Source organism: Onychostoma macrolepis, chromosome 09 (genome assembly GCF_012432095.1).
Source record: "Onychostoma macrolepis isolate SWU-2019 chromosome 09, ASM1243209v1, whole genome shotgun sequence".
Taxonomy (NCBI): domain Eukaryota; kingdom Metazoa; phylum Chordata; class Actinopteri; order Cypriniformes; family Cyprinidae; genus Onychostoma; species Onychostoma macrolepis.
In genome coordinates, this window is record NC_081163.1 from 24,547,423 (window position 1) to 24,573,235 (window position 25,813).

The following is a 25,813-nucleotide window of genomic DNA, read 5'->3' on the forward strand; positions in this document are numbered from 1 at the left end:
CAGCATCTCAAATACACAGTACTGCACCAGGATGATCAATATCAAGAAAAGGAAGAAATACAAGATATCCCAAAAACACAGAAAGTGGATAATAATGTGACATACACCACCATCTGGTGGTTAAGAGCAGAGGTTTTCAACTAGCTTCAGGTCTATGGAAACACTTTATTTTAAGAACTAATTCTCACTATTAACTAGCATGCTAGCACACAGGCTGTTTATTAGTACTTATAAAGCACATTTGTTTGTTTTTTTTTCAACTGCTTACATACATTTTCAAAACTTTGCCTCTTTTTCTTCAAAGCTTTACACACAAATCCAAGAATTGCACACATAAAAAAAGAAAATTGCCTCATCTCTTGCAAAATGAAGCACTGCATTCAAAATAACACAAACACATCTCACAAACATTTGCAAACACCTTTGCCATAATATTAATTCCTGTTAGATTTTTGTGTTGCATAGAAAATTGTGTGTTGTGTTTTGCAAAAAGTGTTTTATGAAATGAGTCAAAGGCTGAGAATTAGTGTATGGTTTTGCAGATTTGGTGTGTGGTTCTGGTGTTTGTGTGTCAGGTTTCAGAAATTGTGCGACAAGCAGGCGTGGCTCGTTTATATCGGCAGGTGGGGCAGAGCCTCTTTATATAGACCTCTATATAAACTGAAATAATAATAAATTGTAAATGCAACAAATATTTTTTTTCAGATTTTCTATACTATTTTAAGTCGTAAAGTAAGCCGTATATATATTAAAATCTAATGCATTCCCACCAGGACTTATGTAACATTCAACAATGATAAGCCATGGTTTACAGCAAAACTCAGACACCTTTGTCAGGCTAAAGAGGACGCCTACAGAAATGGGGACAGAGTCTTGTACAATCAGGCCAGGAACACACTGAATAAGGAGATTAGAGTGGCTAAAAGGACCTACACTAAAAAGCTGGAAGATCAGTTCACTTCCAATGACTCCGCTTCAGTGTGGAAAGGCCTGAAAGCCATCACCAAGTACAGGACACCATCCCCCAGCACTGAGGTGAATCAACAACTTGCTGAAGACCTGAATGTAGATTTGAAACCCCCCACACCCACCCTGACCATCTCTCTACACAACCGTTAACATCTCCTGCAAACCCCCTCTCCCCCCCTCCTGCACTCCAGATCAGTGAAGAAGATGTGCGCCAGGTCTTCAGGAAGAACAAGAGAAGGAAGGCACCAGGCCCAGACGGTGTGACACCAGCCTGTCTGAAAACCTGTGCTGACCAGCTGGTCCCCCATCTTTTCACAGATCTTCAATAGATCTCTGCAGTTGTGTGAAGTCCCTTCCTGCTTCAAACACTCCACCATCATCCCTGTTCCCAAGATAACAGGACTTAATGACTACAGACCTGGGGCTCTAAAAACTTGAAAAACTGGTTCTGGCTTATCTGAAGGACATCACTGGAGCCTTGCTGGACCCCCTGCAGTTTGCTTACCGAGCAAACAGGTCCGTGGATGATGCAGTCAACATGGGACTGCATTACATCCTGCAACACCTGGACAAATCAGGGACTTATGTGAGGATCCTGTTTGTGGACTTTAGTTCGGCCTTCAACACCATCATCCCTAAACTCCTCCAGACCAAACTAACACAGCTCTTTGTCCCTAGCTTTATCGGTCAGTGGATCACCAGCTTTCTGACAGATAGGCAGCAGATAGTGAAACTGAGGAAATTCATGTCAAACAGCCGCTCCACCAACACTGGTGCCCCTCAGGGATGTGTTCTCTCCCCACTGCTCTTGTCCCTCTACACCAACGACTGCACCTCTAAAGACCCCTCTGTTAAGCTCCTGAAGTTTGCAGACGACACCACACTCATCGGCCTCATCCAGGTCGGTGATGAATCTGCCTACAGACAGGAGGTTGAGCAGCTGGCTGTCTGGTGCAGTCTAAACAACCTCGAGCTCAACACGCTCAAAACTGTGGAGATAATTGTGGATCCATCATCTCTCAGGACCTGAATTGCGACACTCACATCAACTCCATTGTAAAAAAAGTCCATCAATGTTTGTACTTTCTTCGCCAGTTGAGGAAGTTTAACCTGCCACAGGAGCTGCTGAAACAGTTCTACGCAGCCGTCATTGAGTCTGTCCTGTGTACTTCAATAACTGTCTGGTTTGGCTCAGCTACAAAATCAGGGATCAGAAGACTACAGAGAACGGTTTGGACTGCTGAACAGATTATCGGTGCCCCCTGCCCACCCTTCAAGAACTGTATACATCCAGAGTGAGGAAAAGGGCTCAGAAAATCACTCTGGATCCCTCACATCCAAGTCATCCCCTTTTCGAACTTTTGCCATCTGGCCGGCGCTACAGAGCCCCAATTACCAGGACAGCCAGGCACAAAGGCAATCCACCTTATTAACAGTTGTTGTCTCTGTGAACTGGAAGCTTATGACACTAAAACAAATTCCTTGTATGCGCAAGCATACTTGGCAATAAACACTCTTTCTGATTCTGATTCTGATCATTTTGATAAAGTTAAGTGGACTTTCAGTGAACTGTGTACAATACCAATGGATTTATACCTTTGATTTATGTACTACATAAAAAATACTTGCTCCTTTTTTAATTTGATTTGACTAATTATTTGTGATAAAATTTAGAAGAAGTCGGTATGAATCAAGTGTTACAATGGTCTCATACCTTGAAAGAACTGTTTATAAAATCAGCCAAATGTTTCTCTGTTTCCATGTGGGTTAATAGAACTGTGTGTAAAAAAAAAAGGTTTAGCTCTACCTATGTACTAGTTACTCTTTGTCACTACAAAGCTGACTTGTTACTATAAACCTATAAGTTTATAACAGCATGTAAAATATATGCTAGATTACAACCTCAAAGATGTCAATATGTGAGAACATAGTATTTAATAGGGTAATCTATCAAAAGAGTAAACACAACTACAAGCCAAGTATACTTAGAAAACTAAATTAAACATTTCTTAAGTATATCTTGATCCAAAAATTAAGTACGAGTATAAGGCTTAATTTATATGAGTATAAATTCTTAGATTTTCAGGACTGTACACTTGTTAGTATAAACCATGTGTACTTTAGTCAGTGGTGGGCCGTCAGTGTTTAGATATAAACACTATCAGAATCACTGACTTAGTTTTAATATATTTTTCCATGAATGTGTATTAAATTATTTCCAATAGTCTATTCTCTTCATTCCATAGCTTTTCTCTTGGTTGCGCTGCTTCCACTAGTGTATGTTTATATTGGAGCTTTTATCCAATCATATTTCAGCAATCGTGTTGCCAGGGTCAAAGAAATCTACCTAACCGTGCGTTCACACCTCCGCTGGCGAGAGCATAAAAATTCACTCTGGCCGCCCTGCCAACGACGCTGTAGAAATATTTGTTGATGCTCTGACGATCGATCGCTTGGTCTTGTATTTAAAGGAGCCGAAAAGGAAACAAGGATGTTGATCTTGACTGACCACAAGTAAGGTATAAATTAACCTCATGAAATATTTTAATTGTGAAAGTAAGAAATTGATCAATGGAAAGAACTTTATAGTTACAACAATTATAGTTACATGTTTACTAACAAAATAAACCAATAAATGTCAATTGGTCAAATCGGTGTTGTTTTGAGCAAATGAATTGCATTCCCGCTGAAAAACAAGCGTTCTAGCGTGAAAATGCTTGGGAACTAATGTGGTCGGAACCAAAGTTTACAGGACTGTGTTCTCTGGACTCCTCTCAATCGGAGGACTTCTACATTCCGATTGGTTGCCGCCAAACCGCGTCATAACTCATTACCATAAAGTTCTCGCTGGAGCTCGCCGCCGGCTCACATTGAAAATGAATGACTTCCGGCCACTTTGACGCTCTTGCCGGCGGCGGTGTGAATGCACAGTAAGGCCTTCAGAATCAACAGTGCAGGTGTCTGTAGCTTAAAATCAATGGCAATGAAACCGTTGCTTTAACTAATCAGATTTCGAGTTGGCAGCACCAGGGCCATCTAGCAGGCTTACGATAACATCAGCATTTTCTCGTCCTTTGATTGGATGGTCAGAGAGCATAGTCAAAGCTAGCAAACAGCATCACTGTAAATCATTTTTGTTTTCACAGTATTATTACTGTCTCTCAGGTTTCTTACCATATATGCTGTGTACAGAGTATTATTGTAGATTTCCAGTGCATTCTGAAAAATATTCGCCTTCTGTAAATCTAAATACTAAAACAGCAACCACACATCTCCTCGGCACCGGATCTGTGAAAGACTTGTGAAGATGAAAAACCGCTATGGTAGGTAAAATTTCATTTTTGACTTTTTTTATTGCTTTATGCGTTGTATTCTGATGTTATTTGCAAGATATAAAGCCAGGTTTAAGTTTCCATACGAATATCTCAGTTTACCGAGTCGAGCTGTTTTAACTGGTCTTTTTTTCTCGTGGTCGCAACATTGCTGGCAGACTGGCGGGGAGACTCGGCGTGAAGATGAGAGTCATACGGGTACGTTAAAACACATGTATACACTTTTCTTCATCGTATTGTATGAATTATTTTAATGTTACTTGCTTGCTTGCTTTCCCGGTAAAGCCGTGCTAACCCGTATTTTCCTCCCGCAGCACACTGGCAAGACCAGCGGGGAGACTCGTGAAAACGAAAAGCATTAAGAGTTCATTAAATTGTTAGGTCAACTTTAAAACATGTAAATCGCCTTATTTGTTTTATACCAATGTTAACTGTAAGGTATAAATACGTTTGAGTTAATAAATGTCTGTAAGAACATCGGGTGGACTATATTTGTGTCATTTTGTTAGGTTAATTCTTCAGCTAACGTTAGAGATGATGCAACTTGTTGAATTTTGTTAATTGTGTTTCTAGCTTTAGTAATAGCATTCATTCTCGCTACATAATATACCTGTCTGTGATGCAATGTTCTGTTATACTGCATTTATGTATAATAGCCTATTTATGGTTTCTATAGCCGTGGCATCATTATGTATTAAGAGGTGGATTAATTCATGTAGGATGCCACTGAAGGCCTAGGTGTGAAATGCACGGCCCGCCACTGAATAGTATATACTGTAGTTTAACAATAACTATAGTATAACCAGAGCCGGCCCAAGGTATAAGTGAACTGAGCGGCTGCTTAGGGCCCCGTGGCCACCAGAGGGCCCCCAAGAGTAGCCTACATGAAAATACAGTTTATTTTATTTTATTTTAATTCGTGAAATGTCAATGGACAGTGGTAATTATATGAAAGCGCAATATTAAATAATTAAATAATCTATACATATAATTTTATTATTTCCATAGCGACGTGTCATGCAGGCACAATAATGACCATGTTGAGCCGTATGGATCTGTCGGATTAACATCACGTAAATTCACCTATTTCTCCCGAAATACATGAAAGTGGCCAGTTAGCTGGGAGAAAAACATAGTAAACTTTATAGTAACCTACACAATGTGTATTTGATAGGAAAAACACACGTTGTCCATTAACATTAATTGAAAGGAATATTATTGCCGCCTTCTATAGAAATCAGTGTGTAGCCTATTTAACAAACTAAATGCATTTTTTACTTAATTGAAGTGTATTTAAAGGTCTTATTCGGTTGAAAACACTGATCAGTTATGAAATATGAAAAGCACTGAGCGAGTCTCTTTTTTTCTGAGCGAGTCTTTCTCTGGCTCAGCCAAAGCGCGGCGAGTCAAAGGTTTAAAATCAGTTGTGTTTTGGGGGTGAAGGGGTGACAAATTCAACATGGGGTTTGGTGGCACAAATCAGGGGTGCGTTTCTCAAAACCATCGTTAGCTAACTATGGTTGTTATTTCCATTGAACTCTATTGGTAACGACAGAACTTGCGACCATATTGCTTTTGGAAAACCACCCCTGATCAGATCAGACCACCCCAACCTCCAGTTAATTAGCATAGCCTAGGTAGGGTATCTTTTTGTTTAAGGGTTCATGTTTGAACATCACAACATCAGCAAATAGACATCTTAATATAGCCTAATGTAATATAACATTTTACTTAATTTTACATTAAAGTTTTTGTCTTCTGTGTAAAAATAACTTTCCTGAATAAAAAAACAAAAAAAACTTTTATATATATTATAAATATAATATTATATATATACAGTATGTATAATTTGTGTAATAAAATAAGCTTCTGTTTCATAAACTGATAACAGTTTAACATACCTTAGCCTACATTTTGGGTCTTTGCTATTATATTACAATATCATTATGCCTCAATTAGCTAGATACAGATTAAGAGTTGTTTTATATGTACAGATGCTCTCTGCTGTGTTTAATATTTATTATAAAAAAGTATGACTTGTAATAAAAGTACAACTTCGATTAATATTTGTTCAAATGACATTCTGTTCTGTAAATGCATTGTCTGCTGGTTTATTTAGCTAATTTTCAACACACCACATTAAGTATGTCATTTACTACTTTAACACTTTAAATGTTAAAGTGCAAATTAACACCTGACCAGTCTTGTAAGTTTTCAACTGTTACAATTAAAAATCACAGAAGGGTAAAAACATGCCAGGCAAACAATGATATGATGTAAGCAACACAGCTACAACAAACACTGATAATGGGTGTGTTAGATTTATAGTGTGTGAATAATCAAGCTTTGACAATAACCAGTCATACTGGTGGCACCGAGGGGCCCCCAAATAAAATTCTGCTTAGGGCCCCATAAAGGCTTGGGCCGGCCCCGAGTATAACTATAAAATATATATTGTAACTATACTTTATTCTATATATTTCATTACATAAACAGTGACCTAAAACAAAGTCTTATTTCTACTTAAAAAAAAAAAAAAAAGTGTACTAACAGCACACTTGAAGTATCTTCTTTTTTGTAAGGGAACCTATGTGTAATTTGATGTTTTTATTGCATTGACTTTTTGGTGTACAAGAGTGATGTTGTTGGTATGTGATATTTTCTGTGTGATATGTACCTCTGCATCGTACTCAAACATCTGGTTTCCTTTCATGTGGTGGCACTTCAGCATAACAACAGGTCCATTAAGCCGCGATGCATCCAGACACAGGTCATCGGTTCGAATCTCTTTGTCGGCCGTATATGAAAACACCTGCAAACAGATTAATCAGATGGGAATTAATTACTGTATATATTTGGTCAAACTATTCTGGGCTGCATTTCCCAAAAGCATCGTAAGCCTAAGAAGTTCGTAAAAACGATCGTACGACTGATCTTAATATTACGGTCTGTTTCCCAAAAGCATCGTAACTTAAGTAGCACTTGAAAATCATTGTAGATCTACGAGTACTCTGGAGTAATCGTAAAGCCCTACGTGCATCGTAAGAAGACAGAATTATGAGGTCACCTGCAGGACAGTTGGCAGATTACACCTGTAACTTTATTCAAGTGCAAATGTGATTATAATTAAAGCTTTTGATTGTACTTTATTGTACACTTTATTACTTTTTTTTTTTTCTTATGAATTTATAAATGAAATAATAAAAAATGGCAGAAAACAAAAAAATATACATTTAAATTAAATGACTGGGGAAAAAAAAAACAATAAAAGAAATAATGTAGGAAACACGCTTCAAAGACTGGGAAAATTAGGGATAAATTCAAAAAAGAAAAAGAAAAAGAAAAAATAATAATAATTCTGTCAATGACGAAAACCAGCCATGTATTGGACCCATAAATAATGTCTCTACAGATATTATATACTATATAGAATAATATTAATCTACAAATATAATATTAATGTACTATATATATATAATACATAATATAATATTATTATATATAGTAGATTAATATTATGCTTATCACTTATATACTTATTATATTTACTTATATTATATTGTATTGTATTGTATTATATTATATACTCTAGCACTCTCTATTCTAATTCTATTTTATCTATCTGTCTTCTTTTTATAAAAAAAAACAAACAAAAAAACACACACACACACACAGACACTTGACCCTCTATCAATTGCATATTTATTCTGCTAGCTTTTCTTGAAAAACTAACACTAGCTTTCTTTTTTTTTTCTATTCTATCTACTTGTTTCTTATAAATAAATAAAAAACAATAATAATAAAAAAAAAACACTAGGCTACTTTTTTCTATATTCTATCTACTTTTTTCTTTAAAAAATAAATAAAATAAAACATTGCTACGTGTACTGTGTTAGGCTAACCGAGACTTGTCATAGCACTTGCATATTGTTTTGATTGCTTCTATTGTCCTCATTTGTAAGTCATTTTGGATAAAAGCGCCTGCTAAATGACTAAATGTAAATTATATTATATTATATTATATTATCTGAGCTGTCTGGAACGCAGAATTAGGTTAACATTTCAATAAACGAGCGTGTACTACAAATACAAGCCATTCTATAAATTGACATTTCAGCACTTGACCAACGGATAGCGACTCCTAAGTAGCACTTAAAGCACAGCTACGTGCAATTGTGTTAAGTGCATTTTTAGGAAATGCACGTGAAACAATAACGAACGCTCGTAAAATGACTCGTAGAAAACGCTCTTAAGCGCTAAGATCAATCGTTATCGAGAAATGCAGCCCTGTTTAGTAGATTTTTTATTAGTTTTATGTTACATTTAAGTTTATTTGTACAGTTACCCTTTAATTTTACAACTTTCTTACCTGGTTGCCACCCATTCCATGGCAGTTGAAGAAGCCAACCTTTTCATTCTCTTTACGGCCCATGTTATCCACACACTGATTTGTCTCAACATTTCTGATCTAATAACATAAAAGGACAAAGTCTGAGGGTTTCATAAAATGCAGTGTTCTTTTTAGTCAAGCACTGTGTGCAAGTCATCTTTTTTTTTATATAGTTGAATGTCCTTGGGTTTTATGAGAAAATATAACTGGTGAAAAGTTTTAACTGCTCAACACAAGAACAACACTGGCTGGGCAGGAAGTGAAACTTTTGTATTGCAGAGGTCTTGGCATAACCACACACATAAAGCTGCACATTTAGTGTGCAAAATGACAAACTGAAGCAATTTATTAACAACTCTGATTATTAATGGCCATGTCAAACAAGAAAACAGTGAAACTCTTACCTCCCCAAGTGAGTAGTATCTGCGTGGAATCTGAGAGTCGGGGTAAATGTTCTCCAGGTACCATGAGAAGGGTTTACACTTCAGTGATTCTCTCAAAGCCTTCCGCAAAGAAACGTCGCCATAATCCACCCGAACCACACCTGGAGAAACACACACACAACCAACATACATAACATTCATCATATAATGGCCTTTCAAATCAGTGAAAAGAAGAGATAGAAGAGGACAGATACAGAGATAAGGAATTCACAGAAGCAACTGGAAGACCTTGATCCATACTCAACCCGAAGTAAACACTGCAGTCACGCCATCTGCGTTTCGGAGAAGTGCGGTCACGCCATCTACGCCGAAAATTTTGTTGCTCGTCTACATTGCGTTGTGTGGTAGTGATAGCCATGAAGCTTCGAAACCTTTGCAAATCTTTTTTTTTTTTTTTTAAAGTGGGTCAGATCGCGTATCATACTGAAACCACAGTCAATTAATAGATAATTATAGGCTGATTAAAAAAACACTTCATAGTCACTTCTTGTTTAATGGTATTTCTATATAGACATATTTTACAAATTCATAAAATTTTAAAATCAAATTGTTTTCTGCAAAGTCCACCAGAATCTTGTTCTGCATCTCCCCAAGTACCACTGAGGTGATTTTCATGCTACTTTACTGTATCATTTTTTAATAATTGCATACCAAAGTCATGACAAATGCTATTTACATTGCTGTATAGACATATTTTAAAAATTCATAAAAAGATCAAATCAAATTGTTTTCTGCAAACTCCACCAGATTCTTGTTCATCTCCCCAAGTACCACTGAGGTGATTTTCATGCTACTTTACTGTATCATTTTTAAATAATGGCATACCAAAGTCATGACAAATGTTATTTCTATTGCTATATAGAAATATTTTAGAAATTCATAAAAATATAAAATCAAATTGTTTTCTACAAACTATCATTGTTTAATAATTGCATACCAAAATCGATGACGACACTCAGACAAATAATATTTGATTTTATCCTTTTATTACTTTTTTAAAAATGTCTGTACAGCCATGTAAATAGCATTTGTCATGATTTTGGTATGCAATTATTAAAAAATGATACAGTAAAAAAAGAAAATCACCACAGTGGTACATGGGGAGATGTAGAATAAGAATCTGGTGGAGTTTGCAGAAAACTATTTGATTTTATCTTTTTATGAATTTTTAAAATGTGTCTATACAGCAATGTAAATAGCATTTGTCATGATTTGGTATGCAATCATTAATTGACTGGTTTCAGTGTGACACGTGATCCGACCCACTCTTTAAAAAAAGAAAAGAGATTTGCAAAGGTTTCAAAGCTTCATGGCGATCACTACCACGAAACGCCATGTAGTCGAGCAACAAATTTTTCAGCGTATATGGCGTTCTCCGAAGCGCAGATAAACAGGTCTAACAAAAACAGCAAAAAAGGTACAAAAATAATTTTCTTAATAAAAGCCACAAAACAGAAAAATCTTCAGTCCAAAAGAGATCCAAAAGGAGAAAAACAATCTCCAAAACAAAAACTCGGGGGGAAAAGTCACCCAAAAAAAAACAAAAAAAAAACAAAAAAGGCTTCATCCAAAAGGCTTTTAAAGTATAGTCCTTAACTAGAGCAGATTTACAGAAGCAACTGGCTTAGGAACAACAATAACCAAATGAAGATTCAAAGGAAGTGATCAGATTAAATACACAGCCCAGAACGAGGCACATGTGACAACAATAGCACTTATTACAAGAGGCACAAGTTTGGCATGAGAGTACTATAGGGACCTCTAGTGGTCAAAATAAAACATTACAAAGCAAAAATTACACATTGCATCAATGATTACACTTCAATGCTGTATTAATGCTGTTATTTGTAAAAGCATAGCTATATCTATTACATACATTTTCCTAATTGGTGCTGGTTAATTTTTACAGCTCTAGATTGCTGAAATATGACTTAAATAAACTCTTCTGAGTTAATTTAAGCACGTGTCTGACTGTTGGGTCCAACTCCCTTCTGTGGCTCAGTGGTGAAAACTAAGACTCTTGCACCAGAGACCCAAGTTTAAATTTCGCTCTGGCACAAAAAAATAGAAAACAGAACACCGGAGCAGAAGAGATTCCAAGACAAATGGCCAAAAAAAGTATAGTACACATGCCTTTATTTTTCCACAAGTGTGTGAAACAGTGTGTCATTTGCTATGAATGAAGTATAAAATGATTAAAAAAGTGTTAAAGATATTGTGAATAGGTGTAAAATGTATATTAATTATTAATTATATAAAATGCAATGGCATATATTCAGTCATGGAAAAATCTCACGTCTCAATTCAAAAGCACCGCATCTTTCACTACAGACACTAGAGGGAGCTTCAACATTACTTTTTATCACTTTTGTCAGTAAATGCTCAATTTATATAAATTGATGGAATAAAATTCCACCGATTCATTCTCCAAACAGCTTGTCCTCTTGAAGGTCACGCGGATACCAGAGCCTATTCCAGTGTTACAGTAAAATTGTGCGTGTATATATGTATATTTTTAATCACATTCAAATCCATCAGCAACCAAATTCTAATTCTCTGTTTTTCATTTCAATTCATATTAAACTAACATACACATTTTGGGATGATCTAGATGGGTGGTCTCTTCTATGTTCATTACTCTGCAGAGAGGGTATAATGCATCTGCACAACACACACACACACACACACACAGAGAGAGCTGCTGACGTCCCAGAGGCCTCGGCGATCAGAGCACACGCCGACAGCTGAAGTGTCAGATGTTTGTGTCTTTCTGCTGTGTTGACTTTCTGCATTTCTTCCTCAGTCTAGTGTTTTCTCTCTTTATGTTTGCCTTGATATTTGCTGCTGTGTTTTGTGACCTCTTCTCTCTCTCTGTCTCTCTTTGTCTGTGGTGCAGATGATAAATGATCTTGTGTGCTTCAGTAGATGCCTCGAGGCAGAGCTGCTCTCAGATGTGATCACTGGGTCTAAGTTATGTGCTATCTCTGCCCTCTGAGCTCAGTCCACATTTAAAAGAATAGTTTAGGCAAAAAAAAAATCATAATCATAAATGCAGTCCACATGAAGTCCATATTAAGTTAAAATTTAACAAACTGAAATGCATGTTGTTATTCACAGAACATCTTTGTTGTAGCTCTCAAATCTCATTAAAATTTCTGGCACATCACATTTGGTTTGAAACACACATGAACCAAACTTGTGCACCCTGCACATTTTGTAATGAGACTTGAGATTTATAGCAAAACAATAGAGATTCTTCTGTGAATAATCACTTATTCTTTATAAGAAGATTTCTTTACGCAAAACTTAAAGGGTTAGTTCACCCAAAAATTTAAATTTTGTCATTAATTACTCTCCCTCATGTCAACTTCGGAAAACAAATTAAGATATTTTTGATGAAATCTGAGAGCTCTCTGACCCTCCATTTTTGGGTGAGCTAACCCTTTAATAATGTAATATTGGCCATGAATCATATGGACTACTTAAACACTGATTTAACGGTGCTGTTTTGTTCTTGTCATAGCTTGACTGCATGAATAACCATTTTCATTGTATGAAAAATAGTGTGAATTAGCAGTCTTCATAGGTATTCTTGTACAAAACTTTGACAGGTGCCTCAGACGCAGTGCTGGTTTATTTATTTATGTATGTAAGTATGTATGTATGTATGCATGTATTTATTTATTTATGTATTTATTTTTAAAGGGTATTGTTGGGTCTAAAACACATTTATTTAAAATGACCAGAGACCCAAAGCTACTTTCAAACCAGCCATGCGTCTATACAGTGAGGGAAAAAATTACTTGATCCCCTTCTAATTTTGTACGTTTGCCCACTGACGAAGAAATTATCAGTCTATAATTTTAATAGTAGGTTTATTTGAACTGTGAGAGACAGAATAACAACAAAAAATCCAGAAAAACGCATTTAAAAAAAGTTATAAATTGATTTGCATTTTAATGAGTGAAATAAGTATTTGACCCCTTCGCAAAACATGACTTAGTACTTGGTGGCAAAACCCTTGTTGGCAATCACAGAGGTCAGACGTTTCTTGTAGTTGGCCACCAGGTTTGCACACATCTCAGGAGGGATTTTGTCCCACTCCTCTTTGAGGATCCTCTCCAAGTCATTAAGGTTTTGAGGTTGACATTTCAACTCGAACCTTCAGCTCCCCCCCACAGATTTTCTATGGGATTAAGGTCTGGAGACTGGCTAGGCCACTCCAGGACCTTAATGTGCTTCTTGAGCCACTCCTTTGTTGCCTTGGCCATGTGTTTTGGGTTATTGTCATGCTGGAATACCCATCCATGACCCATTTTCAATGCCCTGGCTGACTTCAATGCCATTGTCCCTTTGATGCGGTGCAGTTGTCCTGTCCCCTTAGCAGAAAAACACCCCCAAAGCATAATGTTTACACCTCCATGTTTGACGGTGGGGATAGTGTTCTTGGGGTCATAGGCAGCATTCCTCCTCCAAACACGGTGAGTTGAGTTGATGCCAAAGAGCTCGATTTTGGTCTCATCTGACCACAACACTTTCACCCAGTTCTCCTCTGAATCATTCAGATGTTCATTGGCAAACTTCAGACGGGCCTGTACATGTCCTTTCTTGAGCAGGGGGACCTTGCGGGCACTGCAGGATTTCAGTCCTTCACGGCGTAGTGTGTTACCAATTGTTTTCTTGGTGACTATGATCCCAGCTGCCTTGAGATCATTGACAAGATCCTCTCGTGTAGTTCTGGGCTGATTCCTCACCGTTCTCATGATCATTGAAACTCCACGAGGTGAGATCTTGCATGGAGCCCCAGACCTAGGGAGACTGACTTATTTAGTGTTTCTTCCGTTTGCGAATAATCGCACCAACTGTTGTCACCTTCTCACCAAGCTGCTTGGCGATGTTCTTGTAGCCCATTCCAGCCTTGTGTAGATCTACAGTATTGTCCCTGACATCCTTGGACAGCTCTTTGGTCTTGGCCATGGTGGAGAGTTTGTAATCTGATTGATTGATTGCTTCTGTGGACAGGTGTCTTTTATGCAGGTAACAAGCTGAGATTAGGAGCACTCCCTTTAAGAGAGTGCTCTTAATCTCAGCTCCTTACCTGTATAAAAGACACCTGGGAGCCAGAAATCTTTCTGATTGATAGGGGATCAAATACTTATTTCACTTATTAAAATGCAAATAACTTTTTTTAAATGCGTTTTTCTGGATTTGTGTTGTTGTTATTCTGTCTCACTCTGTTCAAATATACCTACCATTAAAATTATAGACTGATCATTTCTTTGTCAGTGGTCAAACGTACAAAATCAGCAGGGGATCAAATATTGTTTCCTTCACTGTATATATATATATATATATATATATATATATATATATATATATATGCCAACTGGGTGTGGGGATTATCTTATTAATATTAACATAAATATATATTTTCATGTCATTTAAGATGCAACATAAAGCGTATGATCAATTTATCTACTGGAATTGCTTAATCAAGCAGAAAAAAAACAACATATCTTATATTGCCAGATACTGTAACCGTTCCAGCTATTTAAACCGGTATTGTTATAAGAGGATGAGGGGGAATCAGTCCTGAAATAATCTTTTGGATAGTGTTAAGAGTCAAGGGTCAAAATGCACAAGAAAACAAATAGCAGCAGAAATCTTTTGCCAGCATATACTGAGTCTCTACACACATACAAAACACACAAAATCCCGTCACATAAAATGTTCACAATAGATATGGTCAATGTGTGGTTCTATAAGTAGGAAACGTCCACCAAAGATGTTGAGAGAAGAGACTATTTGGTAAAGGAGAACAGCCGAGCAGATTGATGAAATTATGAAATGACAAAATTAAATAGATGTCCTTGTTGGGGTAGGCCAGGAGTCCTTTGAAAAAGTCCTTGGGCAGTTGCAATACTGCACCCAAACTCCAAAGTTTGCAAGTTAAACAAAATCCTCCACAAAAGAAAACAACTCATTAACTTTCAAACAAACTCACCAAACACACACAACCCACAAAACATTCAAGTGACTTTCCCCAAACAATAACCCTCTCAAATTCTACACAAAAACAAAAGATTAAAAATAAAGCAACAAACTCATGGTTGAGCAGTAAAAGGACCCTCTAGAGCAGGGATGGGCAACGTATATGTATACGCCTGCTGGATTATATTAATTAATTTTAAAACATTTGAAAAGTAAGTCACATGAAGATTGCTTTCAGGTTATGATGTTAATACTATCTCCAACCAGGAGAGGTCGCTAGTTTCAGTTTTAATTACAGCGTAGTAGGACGTGCACTCTAATGTAAACATTCACTAACATTAGCAAAAAAAAAATGAAAAACTGACCATGAAAAGGTACTCAGTTACTAACGTAACCTCGGTTCCCTGAGATACGGGAACGAGTACTGTGTCTTGCTTAAAGGCGCTAAGTGGAAAACTTTTTCTCAGAAGACTGAAGCCTTTTCAATAACTCAGTGTAACTGCATGCCATTGGTTCGTGCAGTGAAATAAAAACAAATGAATGGCTCAGCAGAGCTGCACGAGCCTATGGCGATGAAGCCCGCCAGAATGGGCAGGGCCATCTGGCTATATAAGCGGGCATTACGCCATAGGATCCTCAGGTTACATCGATTTCAACTTCATGCAGCTACATAGCATGGCCAGCAACGCAGTACAATTTCTTTTGCATATATATTCGGCATTAAATTGACTCCATAGAGTAAATTAAACTCTTGGTCTTGCTCCGATGGAGGAAGCGCCGATAGACTTATTACCTGTGCTTTGAATGGAGTAGAAAGCACTTTAGGTATGTAACCATGCCTTAGGTTCAGGACGACCTTGGAGTAGCCGGGCCCGAATTTGAAGCAGGTGGGGCTCACAGAGAGCGCCTGCAGATCTCCCAAACGCTTTACCGATGCTATCGCCAGTATCAGAGGGCCAACGCATCCTTGTCCGAGGGGACATTGCTCTGTGATAGCATGTCTGCTCCCTGGTTCAACCTGCCCGGCACATGCGTTGTTCTCAGTGAAAGCAAGTTTAACTGAGCCCATTCAAAGAGGCACTCGACCAGAATGAATAGGTGCTTCGAGGAGAGACCGCCCTGGCGATTTATATAGGACACAACCGTCACGCTGTCCGAATGGACACAAAGACGAAGACAAAGGTCCAAACATACTGCCAGCATTTCCAGGCAGTTGATGTGAAGCCGACCCTCCTATTTCAACCAGTGGCCGAAAGCCGGTTTGCCGGCTCACAGTGCTGTTGGAAGCGTCTGTCGAGACCACCTTCCTTCTGTAGACGATTCCCAAGGCCATGTCCCGTTCCATCCACTGAGGGTCTTTATAAAGGGCCAGAGCTGCTATGCAGGCCTGGCCCACCTTGACACAAAGGTGTCCGAGACGCCAGGCGTGGAGCGGAACATGTGGTTTCAGCCAGTACTGAAAGGGCTGCATGCGAAGCAGCCCCAACTGAAGTACCGGAGACGCAGAGGCCATGAGGCCCAGCATCTTTTGAAACACCTTGAGAGGGCGAGAGGCTCCAATTTTGAATGAGGAAGCGGGCTGCTGAATGGCCAGTGCACATTCTGGCACAAATACCGCCCTCATTTGAGTCGAGAACTGTTCCCAGGAACGATATCCGTAGGCTGGGGGACAGCGCACTCTTGGCAAAATTGACCCTGAGTCCCAGGCATTCTAAGTGGCTGTGAAAAAAGAATCTGTGAGATAGTAGCTCATCCTCCGTCTGAGCCAGAATGAGCCAGTCATCGAGGTAATTGAGAATGCGGCTTCCCATCTGTCTCAGAAAACCACTATATTTCTGCTGTTTCCGGTGGATTGACAAGAAGCTAATGCATTATAAAAATCTAATCAATTAAGACACTGAGATATACAGTATTTATATGTAATTTAATATAATAATGGATTGATAATAATTGTTTAAATTAATATAATAATTGATACTTTGACTCATTCCTTGTCTTAAAATTGTTTAAAGGCTAAAATGTGAAGTGCAGGTCTTGAAAAAGGTCTTTAAAGGTCTTACATTTGAGAATGTTCTGTAGGCCACTAATAAAAATAGAACCTCTGTACATTTGTTTACAGTAATCGACTCAAATTTAAAATTTACAGACAATGCAATTAAAATGTTTGGCTTGTCGGGGTAATACTGCTGTCAACTGACAACAAAGTGTCCCTCCTGAATTAGCATAACTGCACAAGTTTTATAGTTAATAATCATAGGCGGCGCTAGGGAGGGGCTAGCAGGTGCTTCAGCCCCCCCAAGAAAGACCAAAGCACCCCATAGCACCCCCAAAAATAAAGATGATGAAATAAAGAAAATATATTTAACAAAAAAAACATTTGATCGCATGCATAACATGCAAAGCAATAGGCTACATGACAATAGGCTATAGGACGTGATTTGCAGTCAGCACTTTTCGTAATGTCATAGCATTTTATTTTAAAAATGGATCGGTTCCTTCTATGGGATTTTTTTTATCCATTTAACTATCCAGGGCAAAAACCACAGGTCTGATCACTTAGGCCTGTGCCCGACTAAAGATTCTTCTAGTCAACTAGTCGCATGTTTATGTTAAATTGATTAATAAAATAACCTAAACCATCATTTAATATAGGCTAGGCATACTATTATAAATGATTCTGCGCTCAAGTGCGTGCATAAAGCTTGCCGCAAAGCACCTGCAAAAGTAATGATTAATGCGTCTGGGAAAAAGAAGACATTTTTTATTATTTATTATTTATTACTAAACTAGTGCTTTCTCAGTGTTGGCTTCAAACATGAAGTTGCCGAATGCCGTCGCCATCTCCACAGTAATGGACATGCAATTAATAGAGAAATACACCTTTTCATATAGACTACATAATTAAAGAATATTTGTTTTTATTTGAATTGGTTCGTATAATAGTATAGCCTACATTTCAAGTTTTCTATAGGCCTAGATTTATTTTTTATGTCTGTGGGCCGGTTCATTGTTGTGACACGCTGAATTTCACGGAGACTGCATGAGACGGCAGAAAGCGCATCCAAAAATGAGAGATCGGCTATGTATTTTAAGTTCTTTCCGCAGAAAAAAAAAAAAAAAAAGCAAGGGATTGTGCAGACGCCTCCGTGCCTCGATAATACTCCCACACTCATAAATAGTTGACATATGCACCTGCACAGCGCATATTCATCAAAACTAACGTCAGAGTGAACGGCCAAAAAAAACAAAAAAAAAAACAAAGTGATGAGTCAAATAACTATGTAATAAAATGTTTCAAAATCGACTGGGTGATTTTATTATTCATATGAAAAATAATAACCTGTTTTGGTCATATTTACTATTAATTGCCCAGCTCCCCCTGTCAATGATCTAGCACCCCCTCAGCACCTGCATTCAAAATACTCTGGCACCGCCCCTGTTAATAATATATTTAAAAACAAACTGAATCAATTATACTTTGATTTCCTTCAATAAAAAGGAAATTGAGTAAGACCGTGTAAAAGGTGTGCAGATGTGCATTAGTAATCTGGCCCCTTGGTATACAGGAGAAAAAGTTGCCCATCCCAGCCCTAGAGGATACTGGGGTGTGCAGCAGAAACATGCAGCCCACTGTGCTCTTCAATATCTGAGCCATTTAAGACAATGAGTGCTGGGATTTTCTCATTAATATTAATATAATAATTTACCTGTCTTTTGAGGTGCAACATAAAGATTATGATGGAGCAGAAAAACAATGTAGCATACTGTTGCCAGATAATGTATACAGAAAACCATCTAAATGCAATTGATGCCATACTACTCAAATAAATCAACCATAACTGTATATTTTTTTAAATAATTAATTAAAATGCATCTCCCAAAAAATCTCCCAAATTTTTACATTCACAAAGGCTACATTATCTGGAAAAATGCAGCTAAAATAAATGTCTTGAATCTACAAATAATTTAGGAAGATGAGCATAGTTTTACAAGTAATTTGCCGGTAACACTTTTTTTTTTTCTCCCACTAATTTTGATTGTCCCAAAGTAATTTTGCAACTACATGTCAACTAGCAGTCATTAGAGTATTAGTAGGCTGTCTGTTTAATACCTTCTAACACTTTACTTTGATGGGTCATGGATTTGATGGACATACAACATACTGACTATGAGAAACATTGCAAGTACTGTATATGTCAACTTATTCTACTAACCCTAAACTTAACCTAACAGTCTACTTTGAGAGTTTGTAGACTTGTAGTTGCAAATTAATGAGAATTAGATGACATTTATAGTTGCTTATAGTTAGTAAAATGTCTAAAGTGGACTATCAAAATAAAGTGTAACAAATGTGCCTATAGTGTTTAATTTGTCATCTCTGATTTTGGTCTGTGTTATATCTGGTTGAAAAAGTCTCTACTTGCCAGGCTTCAGGGTTCCTTTTTAAAAATGTATTCATGCACGTGGGTTCAGACAAAAAGTGATTCTGGTTTCATTGTGTCAGGTACAAATCTTACTAGAAAATTTTACTAGAAGATTTTATACAATACAAGTCTAGTGTGAATATTGTTTTAAAAATCTGCTTGTGTATTTCAAGTGCTGAATACAGGCAGTCTTAAACATTAGAAATAGCTTTCAAGTAAGTACAGGTAAATGTTGACTGAACCTTCTTTGTGGGGTGGACTATTCCTTTAAATGTGTAAGATTTGACACTTCCTTCTGTTGCGCCCCAAATCTTTTCAATTGAAATAACCTCAGTCTTTCTCTCTAGAACAGCCACTGCCATAGACTCTAGACATACCAGACCACACTATTTATTCATCACACACACAAACACACACACACACATACAGTGTGTTTCACAGCTTCAGTCTGCAGACCACAACACAGCACCACTGGGATGCCTTTCCAGGAACAATCCCCCTCCTGTGCTCCACATTACCACAGAGTTCCTCCTGAATCTTTCCCTCTCAAGCAAACTGACAGAGGTTTCAGTAAAGGCTAATCTCATTATTGTCCTTGTACAGGATACTGAGGCTTTCTAACCCCACTATAGCACTACATTTCCCAGGCATCCCTAGGGGCGAGACGCAGATAAAAAAGCAGAACGTTCATGAATACATGAGCAGCGGAGCATAACTCAGACACTTTGCACAATGCCAGACATGAATAAAAGATGGAAAATCTCTCATCAGTGTGAAATATCTGTCCCGCTGATCTGCACTGTAGCAGAACCGCTTGCGGACTATCATGAAAACGTCCATATCAGCAAATATGCACAAGACAGATGGATGCAAAAATGTTTTAGGGGGATGTGGCACTGTACACTCTTAAAAATGCCATAGAAGAACCTTTTTGTCTAAATGGTTCCATAAAGAACCTTTAACATCTGAAGAACCTTTCTGTTTCACAAAAGGTTCTTTGTGGTGAAAGAAGGTTCTTCAGATTATAAAAAGGTAAAGAAGAGATGGTTCTTTAAAGAACCTTTGACTGAATGGGCTTTGACTGGGCGCCCCCGAACACTGCACATTTTGTATGTCTCCCTTATCTGGCACACCCATTTCAGGTCCTGGAGTTTCTTCTAATGAGATCATGAGTTAAATCAGGTGTGTTTGATTAGGGAGACACACAAAATGTGCAGTGTTGGGGGGCGCCCAGGACCAGGGTTGAGAAACACTGGTCTAAAGTGACCCGACTGAGTTTTTTCTATATCTTTGCAAGAAATTAATTTCATCATTCAGAATTCCAGGAATTCCTCAATTAACTTGTTTTTGATCATCACATATTCTTATTTTTATTTTTTATTTCTTACTTTTTGAACAAAAATCGTTTTTTGTGTCACTACCCTTCTAATGCAAAACATGGGTCTAAAATGACCCGTCTTCATTTCCTATGTTATTTCAGTCATGGCTGAGTGTTTCTTTGATGAATCTTTAAAATAAATGAATTTTATCATTTATTATTTCAGGGATTCATTAAATATCTTGTTTTTCCACAAATCATTATGTTTATTTTTCCTTTCTTCACTTTATAAAAAAACACAGTTTTTGTATTTCTACATCAATTTTACACACATGGGTCAAAAATGATAGAAACCTTTGATTATTTTCTTTTTTTTTTTTTCTTTTTTTTTGCAAGTAGGAACATATTTATTGCAGAAAATTATTCACCTGCCCCACATTTCACAACTCAACATGGTTGCTTTTGTATAATTGATGCATTTAGTCTAATTTTATAATTTATTACCACAGAAAATATTTGATATACTGTGGAAGATAACTGGACATAATATTTGAATGTTAGGCTAAAGTTACCTTGATCTTTAAATGTCCAATACTATTAACTAGCTTGTTGTTGACATATTCCATTTTAGCTATTGGTCACCCTTTATGTCTGTCAGTGTTTCTGAAAAGTAATGGTTTTGGACATAAGGTTTCTGTCTGACAGCGACAATATATAATCAGTGTATACATGGATCAACTGCTTGTTGTGCAATTGAACATTTTTCTTTTGATTTTCTTTATCTAGAGTGTTAGTATGGCTGATCCCAGACATTCTAGATTAACAGATGAAATGTTTGTAGAGATGCTGCATGATGAGGAAGATCAGACAATTCTTATTCCTGATTCAGAGTCTGAAATATCTGATGCTGATGACCTAGACTATGTGCCACAGGGTCAATCTGCTGATGACCTAGACTATGTGCCACAGGGTCAATCTGGAGTTGTGGGTGTAAATCAAGCTCTCGTAGATGAAGACTCTGTGATGGCACTGAAGACTTGTCTGATGAGTTCTCTGTAAGTGGAGAACATGGAGGTGGCCCATGGTTCTGTGGTACAATGTGCTGGATGTCACCACCCTCAATGCCTACACCAGGGGCAGCCAATGTTGGTCCTGGAGAGCCACAGTCCTGCAGACTTTGGCTCCATCCCTAATCAAACACACCTGAACAAGCTAATCAAGGTATAAAGGTTACTGGAAAGCTAGAGGCAGGTGAGTTTTTATCAAGGTTGAAGCAAAACTCTGCAGGACTGTGCCTCTCCAGGACAGACGTTGGCTACCCCTGGCCACCACCAACTTCACTGAGCAACACCCTGATTACATGGCTGGTGTGACCAATGCATAACGGCTATTCATCAAGGAGCTGGTCAAAGAGCTAGTCGTGCCACGTATGAAGAGGTGCTTGGAGGGCAGGCCCAGGAAGGAAGAGGTGCAGCATCTGCCCGGCTGCCAAAGACAGACAAGTCAGCAGCTGGTGTTCAGTGTCAGGCCAGTTTGCAAGGAGCACAAACCTGTAGTTGTCATTTGTGAGGCATGTAAGCACTGAGATGGCAATTTGATTGAGTGCTGTACCTGTGTGATTTTATTTTGTTAGTTTTATTTTTGTCAGAGAGTCACTGGAGGGGGGGGGGGGGGTAGTGTCAGAGAGTCACAGTCACCGCTGCCAACAGCAATCACCAGATCACAATCACCTGAGTTCTAATCACCCGCACCTGTTAACCCTCATCAGCACTCCCATAAATACCCACGCTCTCTGACACTCATCGTCCGGTCTACGGTTCACCAGCTGAATAGTTACCTGTCTCTATTACTACTTACCAGTATCTACTTACCTGTTATCTTGCTGAGTTTCTCCCTAGTTCCTCCTATGATTCTCCGTGACAAACTCCCAAGTCTCCTGGTTCTCGATCTCCAGTCACCCTGTATACAGAGGACACTGTTAACTCTCCGCCAAGGCCTTTGGACATTCTCTTATATCAAGATACTCACCCACGTCACTCTCATCTAGATCCAGTCACCCGTTCTGTCAATAAACCTTATTGTCATTCACTCACCTGTGGTTTCCGTCTTTGTTTGTGACAGAAGACCGGACCAATACCATCACTCCTATGGATCCCCGGCCTTAATCACCCTCAGAGATCTTGGAGGAGCTGGTCAACACTCTTCAGGCTTCGCTTCTGCCGACACCACCTCCCCAATCTGCCTCTGCCAGTCCCATGGCGCTGCTGGCTGCCTATGTGGGTGATTCGGCTGAGTGTGGCGGCTTCCTCCTACAGTTGGCGTTATATCTCGAGATGCAACCACAAAAGTTTCCCACCGAGCGCTCCAAGGTGGCCTTTCTAATCTCCCTTCTATCCGGCCGAGCGTTGATATGGGCTAGAGCCATATGGGACGCCAATACTGCCATAATAAATTCCTATGAAGCCTTTACTCGTCATTTCAAAGAGGTGTTTGGATCTTCTTCTGGAGCGCTCTCGGTGTCGGACCAGCTTCTGTGCCTGCGTCAGGGTACTTCCTCTACTCACGAGTACAAACTGCAGTTCCGCACTCTGGCGGCTTCTAGCGGATGGAACGAGGCTGCGTTCATCAGCGCATTTCGACAAGGGTTGGAAACTACTATCCGTATGCAAATGGCTATATATGATGATTCTCTGGGATTGGAAGGTTTCATGCAAAGAGCTAACCGAATCTCTCAACGCCTGTCAGCTTGCCACACTCCCGAAGCCGCTCACCAGCCGGTCTCACCCGCGACCAGTCCTCCAGTACCAGAACCCATGCAAATAGACACAGCTCATCTCACCAACCGAGAGCGAGTCCGCCGATTGACATCAGGCCTATGTCTCTACTGTGCTTCTGCTGATCACTTCATCCGATCATGTCCCATCCAACCCCCACGTCCAGCGGTGAGTACACTCCAAATAGATCCTGTAATTTCCAAGCTTTCTGTGATCACGGTACAACTATTCACTCCAGCCCAATCTGTTTCAGTCTCTGCCCTGGTCGACTCGGGCTCCTCGGGCAATTTCATCTCCCAAGACCTCGCAACTCGTCTGTGCCTTTCCCTTCAACGGCGTGCCCGGGAGCTCAGAGTCAAGACCATCAATGGAAAGCCGCTAGGACGTGGGCATGTGAGATTCGAGGCTCCTCCAGTGAAGCTTAAGATCGGAAATCTACACAAGGAGGAGATCAAATTTCTGGTACTGGAGGGGTCCACGATGGATATCATCCTGGGGCGCCCCTGGCTTATACTCCACGCACCAGAAATCAGATGGGAATCAAGTGAGGTAATCCGCTGGAGCGAATGGTGTCTGCGACATTGTCTCAAGGAAATTCCACGACCGCCTCTCAAGTTACCCAAAACGCAGGTCGCCTCCACACTGATTGAGAGTCCCGAGTCTGACAAGACTCCCACGATCCCATCTGATTATAGGGCATTCCAGGATGTCTTCAGCAAACAGGCAGCCACGCAGTTACCACCTCATCTGCTGCCTGGATTTAAACTCCCCAAGGGTAGAGTATATCTGCTGTCCATCCCGGAGCGCAAGGCTATGGAGGAGTACATCAAGGAGGCTCTTAAACAGGGGTACATCCGGCCATCCAGTTCTCCAGCGGCGTCAAGGTTCTTCTTCGTGGGTAAGAAGGACGGGGGCTTGAGGCCATGTATTGATTATCGAGCTCTGAATTCCCAGACAGTCAAGCTCCCTTATCCACTTCCCCTGGTCCCGGCCGCTCTCGAGGAACTCCGTGGGGCCTGCATCTTCTCTAAGCTGGACCTGCGCAGCGCATACAACCTCGTTCGCATCCGGGAAGGTGACGAGTGGAAAACGGCATTCATTACTCCCTCTGGTCACTACGAATACCTTGTAATGCCGTATGGCCTTGCTAACGCCCCTTCTGTGTTCCAAGAATTTATGAACGAGGTGTTCCGGGAGTTCCTCCATCACTTATAGTATTGTTATAGTCTATATCGATGACATCCTGATCTACTCCCGGAACCTGGCCGACCATCGCCATCACGTTTCACAGGTTCTCCAGAAACTCAGGCAACACCATCTATACCTTAAGTTAGAGAAATGCGAATTCCATCGTCCCACGGTGCAGTTCCTTGGTTACATCATTGGAGAAGAAGGAATCCAGATGGACCAGGGGAAGGTAACCGCAGTCACGGAGTGGCCAACCCCACAGTCTGTTAAGGAACTCCAGAGATTCCTGGGATTTGCCAATTTCTATCGCTGGTTCATCAAGAACTTCAGTATGCTCATAGCCCCGCTCACCACCCTGCTCCGGGGAAAGCCCAAGTCCCTGTCCTTCGATTCCAGCGTCCACGAGGCATTCAAGTGCCTCAAGATCGCATTCAGCACGGCCCCCATCCTTCGTCATCCTGACCCCCATGTGCCATTCATGGTGGAAGTAGACGCCTCCACCACTGGGGTCGGGGCCATGCTGTGCCAGCAGTATGGTGAGCCTCCACGCCTCCAACCTTGTGCTTATTATTCCAAGAAACTGACCCCAGCAGAGCAAAATTATGACATCGGCAACAGGGAGTTATTAGCCATCAAACTGGCCCTAGAGGAGTGGTGGCATTGACTGGAGGGAGCAAACCATCCCTTCGCCATTATCACTGATCACAAAAACCTCCAATACCTCAGAGAAGCAAAAAGGCTTAACCCCAGACAAGCCCGCTGGGCCCTGTTCTTCACCAGGTTTAATTTCACCATCACCTACCGTCCCGGAAATCGTAACTGCAAGGCGGACGCCTTATCCCGTCTCCACTCGCCTGACTCTCCCACAGACCCGGAACCCATTTTCGCTCCAGCCCTCATAGTCAACCCCATTGTCTGGAACCTGGACAAGGACATCAGAGCCGCCACCCTCACAGAACCTGCTCCGCTGGGAGACCCATCCTC

General features: G+C 39.6%; 1 protein-coding gene across 2 annotated transcripts in view; it reads right to left on the bottom strand.

Annotated features, from left to right (window-relative positions):
* galnt13 (UDP-N-acetyl-alpha-D-galactosamine:polypeptide N-acetylgalactosaminyltransferase 13) overlaps nt 1-25,813 on the bottom strand; it is a 142,473-nt gene that overhangs the window by 43,043 nt on the left and 73,617 nt on the right. For both annotated transcript variants that reach the window (XM_058787984.1, XM_058787983.1), the window contains exons 9-11: nt 9,096-9,235; nt 8,671-8,769; nt 6,979-7,113 (exon numbers count right to left, since the gene is read on the bottom strand). In XM_058787984.1, coding sequence (XP_058643967.1) covers nt 6,979-7,113; nt 8,671-8,769; nt 9,096-9,235 — 374 coding nt within the window. The remainder of the gene's footprint in view (nt 1-6,978; nt 7,114-8,670; nt 8,770-9,095; nt 9,236-25,813) is intronic.